Source organism: Prionailurus viverrinus, chromosome B1 (assembly GCF_022837055.1).
Source record: "Prionailurus viverrinus isolate Anna chromosome B1, UM_Priviv_1.0, whole genome shotgun sequence".
NCBI lineage: Eukaryota > Metazoa > Chordata > Mammalia > Carnivora > Felidae > Prionailurus > Prionailurus viverrinus.
In genome coordinates, this window is record NC_062564.1 from 173,988,973 (window position 1) to 174,000,485 (window position 11,513).

At 38.1% G+C, this 11,513-nt stretch overlaps 1 protein-coding gene across 8 annotated transcripts in view; it reads left to right on the forward strand.

Moving 5' to 3' along the window:
* The window catches only part of TLR10 (toll like receptor 10), a 75,746-nt gene extending 64,831 nt beyond the window's left edge, over positions 1-10,915 (forward strand). For 2 of the 8 annotated variants that reach the window (XM_047855719.1, XM_047855718.1), the window contains exons 2-3: positions 5,993-6,090; positions 7,248-10,915. In XM_047855719.1, the coding sequence (XP_047711675.1) occupies positions 7,310-9,739 (2,430 nt within the window). In that variant the 5' untranslated portion in view covers positions 5,993-6,090; positions 7,248-7,309 and the 3' untranslated portion in view covers positions 9,740-10,915. Of the gene's footprint in view, positions 1-172; positions 260-5,992; positions 7,137-7,247 lie in introns of all 8 variants that reach the window. The other 6 variants (XM_047855720.1, XM_047855717.1, XM_047855714.1 and 3 more) reach the window with 5 other exon arrangements.
* The last annotated feature ends 598 nt before the right edge of the window (positions 10,916-11,513 follow it).

The following is an 11,513-nucleotide window of genomic DNA, read 5'->3' on the forward strand; positions in this document are numbered from 1 at the left end:
ATAAGGGTGGGATGGGTCTTTTCTAAAGAAGAGATCATTCGAACACATGTACATGGGAAAGTAGCCTTACTCAGATTTTTAGTATTTATTATTTTGCCTATATTCATCTAAAGATTAACAATTAATGAGTGATGTTGGGGCTACTGATCTAAGGACTTGAACTGTCTTGTAGGTGCTTGAGGGTTTGGATTTTCTTTCACTGGTCGCTGATTAAACCTGGTCAGTTCTTCTACTCAGAATGGATGATCCCATCCTTGTGGTGAGGTTTCTCCAGCTTTTATTTTCCTGTAGTACATGTTAATATCATCTGCTTTGGCTATTTAAAGCATATTTGTTGCTCCTTTACTAAAGTTCTGCATTTGTGTTTTATGTCAAAAAGTAGGAGCCCATCTAATAGATTTTGTACAATGTAGATATCTTGTTCAGTTTCCTGCAAAAGTCCATGGTGGCTGAAGATGGCCATGTGGCCGCTATAGAGTACAGGATGATTAATAGCACCTAAGCACCTGATTCCTAGAAGAGCTTTACCACAGACCACCTATACTGAGTGATGAATTGAAGTTCTGTGTACGGTCTAAGTTTTATTTCAGTTCTCATGAGTTCATAACTTAGGAATAGATGTAGACAAAGTCTCTTGAGCTTTGTGATATCTAGCAGAGTGACCCCTAGTAGCTGCATGCCACTTCAGAGAAAGGCACATGGGGTGGGAAGGGAGGAAGAAGCCACCATAACAGCTACCCCTGAGAGTGTAATCAACATGGGTAATCACATCCTAAAAAACTTCATTTCACAGTTTGAAAAGCCTTCAATCTGGGTGCCGGAAGGGACTAGATAGGTCTGGGTTCACATCCATACTCTGTGACTTATTCACTGAGTTACTTTGGGTAAGTTACTTAACCTCTGACTTTTGGCTTCTCCATTTGTGAAATAGGGATAAAAATGGCCACCATTTGGGGTGCCTGGGTGGCTCAGTCGGGAAAGGGTCCAACTTCGGCTCAGGTCATGATCCTGTAGTCCGTGAGTTTGAGCCCCATGTCGGGCTCTGTGCCGACAGTTCAGAACCTGCAGCCTGCTTCAGATTCTGTCTCTCTCTCTCTCTCTCTCTCTCTCTGTCTGCCCCTCGCCTGCTCATGTATGCGCACGTGCTGTCTCTCAAAAATAAACAAACATTAAAAAAACCTGTTTTAAAAAGACCACCATTTTGTTAAGTTATTGAAGGGATTGAACAAGATAGTGTATGGAAAACATTTAGCTCTATGCCAGGCACATAGGTGACACCCAAAAAATGTCATTCTTGCTCTTTCTTATGTTGCAAATGTTGTACAACATGCTATCGGTTTTAACCCTTTCTCTAATTTTTTGCATCACTGGGAAAAGAAAAGTTAGATGGTTAAGTATTCTTTGATAAATCACTAACAGTCATTTCATAGTGTCTTTTGATTTGGATTTTTAAATCATAAGCTATTAAAAAGTCATTCTCTTTTTTACCTATTTTCAGCAGAGTAGTAATAGTAGGAGGAGTATGATAAAAATATGCAATACATATTGAATGAATCTTTCATAAAAATTTTATGTTATACTTTTTAAAATGTTGTAATGAAATGCCAGAGTGCACATGCATTGACTGAGAGATAAGACCTTTTTATTTTCTTACATTAAGGAAAGTTCCAAAGAGTTAGTTCCTCTCCCTTCTTGAGAATAAATTACAGATGAGGTTGTGGTATTGGGTAGGGAGAAGAGGTGAGTAATGTATAGAGATCATGACACCTCCTTTCAGGGGATTCTAGAAGTAGCAACTAGGTTAGATATTGTCGCATTTTTCAAGGGCCATAGCCTCCGAACCTAGGGGCTTTAAGTAAGTTGCTAAAAATTTAATTACTCTGTGAGATGATGATGTTAAAAACACTTTTGTCAGTTTAATGACTATAACTGTCAGTGTCCTGCCAAGGCACATTGGATCCTGAGACAAAAGCAAAATTCAGTAATACTGATCCTGTCTTCACGAAAAATTTTGATATTTTGTTCATTGTGAATTTTTATGTTAAAATTAATTTTTAAAATATTCCATTAAAACATTGTTTATCTTGATTCTTGAATTTCTTGACACTCCTTAAAATTTGTGTCTGAAATCACCTTACCCTTGGCCTAGATAACTGCTACCATTTGAATAAGCCACACATGGTAACAGTGATTTATATACGTGATCTCTTGTGCCTCTGCACAAAATTTATTTTATAGATGAAAAATTGAACCTTTCAGCAGTTAAATAAATAGTCTAAGTTAACACAGGCAGTAAATGACTAAGATAGGACTTGAACACAAATCTATCAGTCCCCAACACCAAACTCATGATCTGACCATCATGTACTACACCATATCAGGAGTTCACAACACAAATTCATTCATTCAACACACATTTTTGAGAACATATTATGTGCCATCATGTGCTAAGAGATACAGAATTGAATTTATTTATTTATTTTAAAAGACTTTATTTTTCAAAGTAATCTCTACACCCAACGTGGAGCTTGAACTCACAACCCTGAGATCAAGAGTCACACACTCCAACAACTGAGCTGGCTAGGCACCCCTCATTCATAGATACATTTAAAAAGTATTTACTGAGCATGTGCTTTGTGCACTATTCTATTAGGTGGGGATACAGAAGTGAAAAGCTCATCAGCTCCTTTCTTCTCTCATGGGTATAAGATGTGGAAGAGACAGTCAATAAACAAGTGCTCTGTTTTGAAGAGAAATAAAATAAGGTGATGTGAACTAATAGCAAGTCTGGCCACTTTAGATTAGGTAGGTGGTCAAGTCAGGACTCTTAGAGGAGATAAACTTTTTTTTTCAAAAATTTTTTTATTGCTGAGAGACAGAGTGTGAGCAGGGGAGGGGCAGAGAAAGAGGGAGACACAGAATTCGAAGCAGGCTCCAGGCTCTGAGCTATCAGCACGGAGCCTGACGCGGGGCTCAAACCCACAGACCGTGAGATCATGACCTGAGCCAAAGTCGGAGGCTCAACCAACTAAGCCACCCAGGCGCCCTTAGGAAATAAACTTTTTAAGCCAAGATCGAAATGAGAAGAGAGATCCAGCCAAGGAAGGGTTGGGAAAGAGTAACCCAAGGGAGAGGGCGGCGGGAAATCCAGTGCAAAGTCCTAAGGTCAGAGCGAGTATAGTTGTGGCCAGGGAGCAAAAAGAAGGACAGTATGACTGGAGTGTAGAGGGCCAGGAGAAGAGTGGTATGAAGAGAGATCCTAGAAAGAAGCAAGAGCAGCTCATGGAGAGTGTTATAAACCAATTTCAGGTGTTTGGATTTTATTCTAAATGTAACAGTATGTAGTTAGGACATAGGTTGGCTGCTGTAACAAAATATAGTGGCTTAAACAAGACAGGGCTCCACAGAATGGTTCAGTCCATGTCAGTCCTTATAAGTAATTGATATAAAACCTAAACTTTGTGGCATTTGCAGACTTACTCATTAGGTTCCTTGGACTCTATGATGGGAAAGTTTAAAGAATCGGTATGACTTAGTGAGATATAATTTTATTATGATTAGATTATTACAAGATATTTTGAAAACAAATTTACCTTGACTCACCCTAGAGAGACAAGGTAGCTGAGGGGCTAAGACACCAGGCACTGGACTCACCATCTATTAACTTTGTGACTCTGAGGCAGTCATATGACCTCTCTAAGCACCACCTTCCATATCTGTGAAAGGTGAACTGCGGTAGCAGTGACGCTGTAAGGCTGTTGTTGTAAGGATCAAGCTATATACAATTAGTATTACATAGCTCAATGAATGTTAGTGGTTGTTATTAAAAAGACATCAAGTGGCCACTGCCTCATTTGCATGACAGAGTCAGTATGGAGTGGAGATGCTATCTGCCTTGAATAGATATAAATGTATGGATTCATCACCCAGGACAAGTTACTAAGGTCATCCTAAAGGTGGGTAATGGATTAATGTTATGGTACTGGTAACAAATTTATTTTCCCATATTTTTAAAATCTGGAAAATTATCATGAACATAAAGTTGTATTATAGGGGCTCTTTTTTTATGTTCGTGGTTTGTTCTTATATTGATCATTGGATGCTATATTAAGTGTCATATAAAAAGGAGTGACCAAGAAAAGGCTACCTGGGATAAATTGGAAGAATATTCTCAGTGGAAAGGTGAAAACCCCAGGCCAGTTCCAGGTTACCATCTTCTCAACCCCATTCCCCACCCAGTGTCTTTTGTGCTTTCTTCCCCTGAGCACACAATGGACAAGGAATATCAAAATCAAAGTTTTCTCTTCACAGTCATGTCACAAGATGGTCAAGCAATTCTGTATCCATTTTTCTACATTCTACAAAATAGTTTTATAAAGTATTTCATTTTTAAGTTATTTTGGGAAATGTCCACATTTTCTAGAATTTCTAAACAACAACGACAAACTTAGGCAGGTTCTTGAGAAAGAAAAATCTAGATGAGCATGAGGTAATATTCCAGGTGTCCTCTTGTATGAGTTCTGCCTGTTTTGTCCCCCCACCATGCCTTCATACATATTATCTCATTTATTTATCTTGAAACTCTGGGAGGGGAGTACTATTTCCTGCATTTTACAGATGAGGAAACTCATGGATGCAGAATTCTGAGGACTTTGAGAGAAGAGTCAGACTTCAAGTTGTTTGGACACAGAACAGAGGCAATTAAAGAACTAAGTTTTTCCTAATATTCATTATTCAATATATTTATTAAGTACCCACTCTGCTGGGAACCTTTCTGGGCACTGGGGCTATAGCAGTGAATAAAACAGATAGAACTTCTGTTCCTACATAGCTTACATTCTAGTAAGGGGTAAGAATAGAGAGTCTATAAAAAAATAATAAATGTGCATGTTAGGTGGTGAGAAGGGCTAGAAAGAAAAATAACTTTTTGGGGCACCTGGGTGGCTCAGTTGGTTAAGCATCTGACTTCAGCTCAAGTCATGATCTTGCAGTTCATGACTTCGAGCCCCACATCAGGCTCTGCTGATAGCTCTGAGCTTGGAGCCTGCTTTGAATTGTGTGTCTCCCTCTCTCTCTCTCTGCCCCTCCCCTGCTCATTCTCTGTCTCTCTCTGTCTCTCAAAAATAATGAACATAAAAATGTTTTTTAAAAAAGAAAAGAAACATAACTTTAAGATAAGGAGAATAGAGAGTGGGGAGTGATATTTTGTAGAGGGTGGTCAAAAAAGTCTCTCTGATGTGGTGATCTTCATGCAGAGATGTGAAGGGAGTGAGGGAGCATGCCACTTGTCATCTAGGGAAAGTGTATTTTGGAAAAAGAACAGCAAATCCAAGTTCAAAAATCTGATGTGGGAGCATGCTTGGAAAGTGTAAGGAATGACCAGACTAGAGTTGGAGAAATGGATTGAAGATGTCAGCTGTTGCAAGGACTCAGGATTTTCCTCCAGTTGAAATAAGAAAATAGTGGAGGATTTGTACTAGAAGAGGGTCAGATTCTGATGTACATTTTAAAGATTCCTCTGTTTGTTGGGTGGAAATGACTGAAGAGGCACAAGGTTGATAGGAAAGACCCCCTGGGTCTCTATCAAGAAGTGGTTAGATTCTAATATTAAATTTGTAAACTCTTAAACTTTATGTCTTCCTACACCATGCACTGGGAAAACACCAAGGTGAGGTAAGTACCTTGGTGAGAGTTTTCCTGCTTAATACATGCGTGTATATTCTGCTTAATACATGTGCCCAATACACACCAACCCTCACTTTCCTCAGGCTGGTCACTCCCACAAAACAGCAGGAGGAACAAAAGATATAATACTCCATGGGAAGATATGGTGTAGTGAGACCTCTCTGCTGTTCATGCTATCCCATTGTTCTGAGAAGCTATGTGTGTGTGTGCCCATGTACCTGTGCAGACATGGTGTATATATTTTGGCACTGTAGAAAGCCCCCAAGAAATGGAAACTGTTATTATCATTATTTCTCTTATTTGTCAGTGATCCAGATTGCTGTTGCCACCAATCTGAAGACATATGGAACCATAAGGACAGGAACCATTCTGTTTATTTCTGTTTTAGACCTTCCATGTGTATGGGTAAGCATTGTTGAAAATCAGATATTAGCTCAAAGGACTCTCCATGTCCACAAATGTAAAAGTTGAGGAACAATTCCTTGACGTTAATTCAGGAGCTCATAGTATTTGGTAATAAAAAAGTACCTTCATTGAGAGTTTAAATCTTGCACAAAAACTGCACATAGATGTTTATAGCTGCTGTATTCATAATTGCCAAAACTTGGAAGAAACCAACATGTCCTTCAGTAGGTGAATGGATAAACAAACTATGGTACATCCAGATAATGGAATACTATCCTGTGCTAAAAGGAAACAAACTATCAAACTATGCAAAGAATGGAGGAACTTTAAATGCATACTAGTAAGTAAAATAAGCCAATCTGAAAAAGCTATATACTGTATGTTTCCAGCCAAATGACAGTCTGAAAAGGACAAAACTATGGAGACAATAAAAATATCAATGGTTCTAAAGGGTTGTGGAGTACAAGGAAGATGAATAGGCAGAGCATAGAGGATTTTTAGGGCAATGAATGTATGCATAATGATGAATGCATGCCACTATATGTTTGTCCAAACTCATAGAATGTCCAACACCAAGAGTCAACAATAATGTCAATTGTGGACTTTGAGTGATTATACTGTGTCAATGTAGGTCCATCGATTGTAACAAGTGTGCCATACTGATGGAGGATGTTGCTAACTGGGGAGGCCATGCAGGTGTGGGGTTGGGGGGGATATGGAAAAATTTCTATACTTTCTCCTCAATCTTTCTGTGAGCCTTAAACTTCTCTAAAAAAATAAAATCTTAAAATTTTTCACTTTCAATTTTCTTAAAGCCTTCAGGCTATCCAAATGGGATGCAAGGGAGTGTTGAATATGGCCTGGCAATGAAATTCCGAAGTTGAACTGGGAGAAAGGCACTTCTGCCAACTATTATATGTATCCCTTCTGGGAATTCTGACTTGCCTCAGTGATGGGGATATGCACAGCAACTGGCTTGGGAATCTGTAAGCCAAACTCTCAGATCATGTCACGATCTCAGATCATGTCAAAGACTCAATATACAGGTTAGAACTCTGTTCCAAACTCTTGGTGAATATAGTGAATTTTGGGCATCAAAAATAATCCTGTAGGATTTAAAAAATGACATAACCATTTAACATTATATATCTTTCTAGGATTTGAACTCATCTTCATCATCCGTATGAAGGAACCAAGTGATTGAATCCTTGGAATTACAATGACACTTATCAGAAGCATTTATGTATTTTGTAGTATTGTTATGTCAGTGCTGGGCTACGCGTCAAAGCCGCCAGAAGACAGGGAATTGACAACCAACTGCTCCAACATGTCCCTAAGAAAGGTTCCTGCAGACTTGACCCCAACCACAACCACACTGGATTTATCCTACAACCTCCTTTCTCAGCTTCAGAGTTCAGATTTTAGTTCTGTCTCTAAACTGAAAGTTTTGATTCTATGCCATAACAGAATCCAAGAGCTGGATATCAAGACCTTTGAATTCAACAGAGAGTTAAGATATTTAGATTTGTCTTACAACAGATTGAAGATTGTAACTTGGTATTCACTGGCAGGTCTCAGACATTTAGATCTTTCTTTCAATGACTTTGACAGTGTGCCTATCCATGAGGAGTCTGGCAACATGTCACATTTGGAAATCCTGGGTTTGAGTGGGGCAAAAATACGAAAATCAGATTTCCAGAAAATTTCTCATTTGCATCTAAATACAGTCTTCTTAGGATTAAGAAGTCTTTCTTATTATGAAGAAGGTAGCCTGCCCATCTTAAACACAACAAAACTTCATATTGTTTTACCAATGAACACAAATTTCTGGGTTCTTTTGCGTGATGGAATCAAGACTTCAAAAATACTAGAAATGACAAACATAGACGGCAAAAGCCAATTTTCAAGTTATGAAACTCAACAAAATCTTACTTTAGCGAATTCCAAGACATCTATTTTATTGCTTAATAAAGTTGATTTACTCTGGGACGACCTTCTCCTCATCTTCCAGTTTGTTTGGCATACATCAGTAGAATGCTTCCAAGTCCAACATGTGACTTTTGGAGGCAAGGTTTATCTTGACCATAATTCATTTGATTACTCAAATACTGCAATGAGAACTATAAAATTGGAGCACATACAGTTCAGAATTTTTTATATTCCACAGGAAAGGGTCTACTTGCTTTTTACCAAAATGGATATAGAAAACCTGACTATATCAGATGCACAAATGCCACACATGCGGTTTCCTGATTATCCTACAAGATTCAAACATTTAAATTTTGCTGATAATATCTTAACAGATGACCTGTTTAAGCAACCTATCCAATTGCCTCATTTGAAAACTTTAATTTTGAAGGGCAATAAATTGGAGACACTTTCTTTAGTGAGTTTCTTTGCCAACAACACATCCTTGAAGCACTTAGATCTCAGCCAGAATCTGTTACAATATGAAAATGATGAAAATTGCTTTTGGCCAGAAACCTTGATCACTATGAACCTGTCATCCAACAAATTTGCTGATTCTGTTTTCAGGTGCTTGCCCAGAAGTATTCAAATACTTGACCTGAATAATAACAAAATTCAAACTGTCCCTAAAGAGATTATTCATCTGAAGTCTTTGCGAGAACTAAATCTCGCATTTAACTTTCTAACTGATCTTCCTGGGTGCAGTCATTTCAGAAAACTCTCAATTCTGAACATTGAAATGAACTTAATTCTCAGCCCATCTCTGGCTTTTTTCCAGAGCTGTCAGGAAGTTAAGACTCTGAATGCAGGAAGAAACCCATTCCGGTGTACCTGTGAATTAAGAGATTTCATTCAGCTGGAAAAATATTCACAAGGCATGATGATTGGATGGTCAGATTCATATATCTGTGAATACCCTTTGAATCTAAAGGGGACTCGGTTAAAGGATGTTCATCTTCCTGAATTATCTTGCAACACAGCTCTGTTGATTGTCACCATTGTGGTTATCATGCTAGTTCTGGGGACGGCTATGGCCTTCTGCTGCCTCTACTTTGATCTGCCCTGGTATCTCAGGATGCTAGGTCAGTGGACACAGACATTGCAGAGGATTAGGAAGACAACCCAAGAACAACTCAAGAGAAATGTCCAGTTCTATGTGTTTATTTCATACAATAAACATGATTCTACCTGGGTGAAGCATGAATTAATTCCCAATCTAGAGAAAGAAGAGAACTTGATTTGCCTTCATGAAGGAAACTTTGATCCTGGTAAGAGCATTACTGAAAATATCACGAACTGCATTGAGAAAAGCTGTAAGTCCATCTTTGTTTTGTCTCCCAACTTTGTCCAGAGTGAGTGGTGCCATTATGAACTTTACTTTGCCCACCAAAATCTCTTCCATGAAAATTCTGATTACATAATTTTTATCTTGCTAGAACACATTCCACTCTACTGTGTTCCTACCAGGTATCCTAAGCTGAAAGCTCTTATGGAAAAGAAAGCATACTTGGAATGGCCCAAAGATAGGCGTAAATGTGGACTTTTTTGGGCAAAACTTAGAGCTTCTATTAATGTTAATTTATTAGAAACCAGAGAGATGTGTGAACTACAGACATTTGTGGAGCTGAATGAAGAGTCTCAAGGTTCTGTAATCTCTCTGATAAGAACAGACTGCCTATAAAAATCCTCCCTTCCCGTAGGGAAATGGGCCTTGCATACACCTTGGGGATAGAAATTGATACAGCCTTTATGATGGTTATTTGGCAATATCATTTAAATGAAAAATGACTACTTTTATGTCACTTCCTCGAAGGATTTCTAAGAATGTATCCTACAGAAATACAAATTTGCAAAGGCTTCTATAAAACGGTGTTCATCCCAGAATATTTGTAATACTGAAAAATTGAAAACAGCTCATGTTTCCACAGAATAAAAACGAATTCAATAAATTATAGTTCATTAATGCGATAAAATGTTACACAGCCATTAAAAAGAATGAGGTAGTTCTATATTTACTGGTATGGAGAAAATTATATTAATATGGTGGTTTATATATTGAAATAAAAGTCTAAATGAATCTATATTCAGTACTTTGGCATACTTTGGTATACTTTGGCAATTTCACTTTGGTATAGTAACAGTGGTTTAGGCCTGGGAGGTTATATTACAGAAAACTTTTGGTTTCTATGTTGTATATTTCCATAATGTTGGAGTTGCTTAAGTGAATCTATATTTCTTTATTAGGTAGAAAAAACAAGAAAGATAATGTTTAAAGCCTATGCATCCTACTCATTTTGCTTGATTCTTCCTTTCTAGTCTCCCCAGTCATAGAAAGAAAACAAGCTTTTCTAAATTTTGCAAAATTATATTTCAAAAAATGTTACCTCCTTCATTAGAAAAATTTCTGTGACTTACCCACCTGATAAAGGAAGAAAATGGCCATGCTTAAGATCTGACACCAATCTCCTGTTACCTTCCTGCCTCCTATCATTGAGCCGTATCAAGTTATTGGCCCTTTTCCAGAACATTCAGTCTCTTTCTCTGCCCCCAGACCTTAACATATTGCATGACTGACTGTACAATCCAAATGTCAACTTTTTTTTTGAAAACTTCCTCACTTCTAAGTATGATGCCCCTTGATTCTCCATAACACTTCAAATATATTTCTATCACAAACTGATCATACATATTTTTAAAGTTTCCCATTCTCATTAGAGTATGAGCTCCTCAAAGGCAAGGACAGACTTCCCTCTGCTCTTATATCAACAGGTGTTTACTCAGTCCCTGGTTCAGAGAAGGTGTCAATAAGTGTTTATGGAATGGATGCCAGGTAAGCTAGAGGAACTTAGCAGGGACTCAACCAGCTTCAGGATAGAAAGTCAGGGGAAAAAGGCAGAGAATCCAGAATTGAAGTATTTCTGAGTATAGCTTGAATTAGGTGAAATTGCCAATATGTGGTTGCTCTTGAACTACAACACCTACTTCATCTCATTCAATCTAATAAAACTAATATCCTAAGTAGGGTAAAATTAGGCTCTGCATCTACCTTATTTCCTTATAGTTATGATCTTATGAATTTCTCATGCTAGCAGTCATTTGAGAAATTGTATTCAAGATGGTCAACTTGAGAGTATAGAGACAGGGTTGGGTGTCAATCTCTAAGCCAGGTTGTGCTACCATTTGGCCAATGACCAATCTACTTGGAGAAGCTAGGGCTCAGCAGCCTTGAGGCTGAGTGTCTCTCTTCTTCCTCCTTTATGAGCTCATGGTCTGTTTGGTAAAAGGGGAAACCCAAAGAAACCACAGTGCAGCAAGATCAGAGCATGGGGAGAATGCTTTTCCAACCAGGCTTTTTGCATCTGGGCCATTGCTATTAGTGTGATTCATGGCTTCTGGAGGAGTCAGACAGACACTGTATGAGTATTTTTAAATCTTGAGTAAATTACTCAGTATGA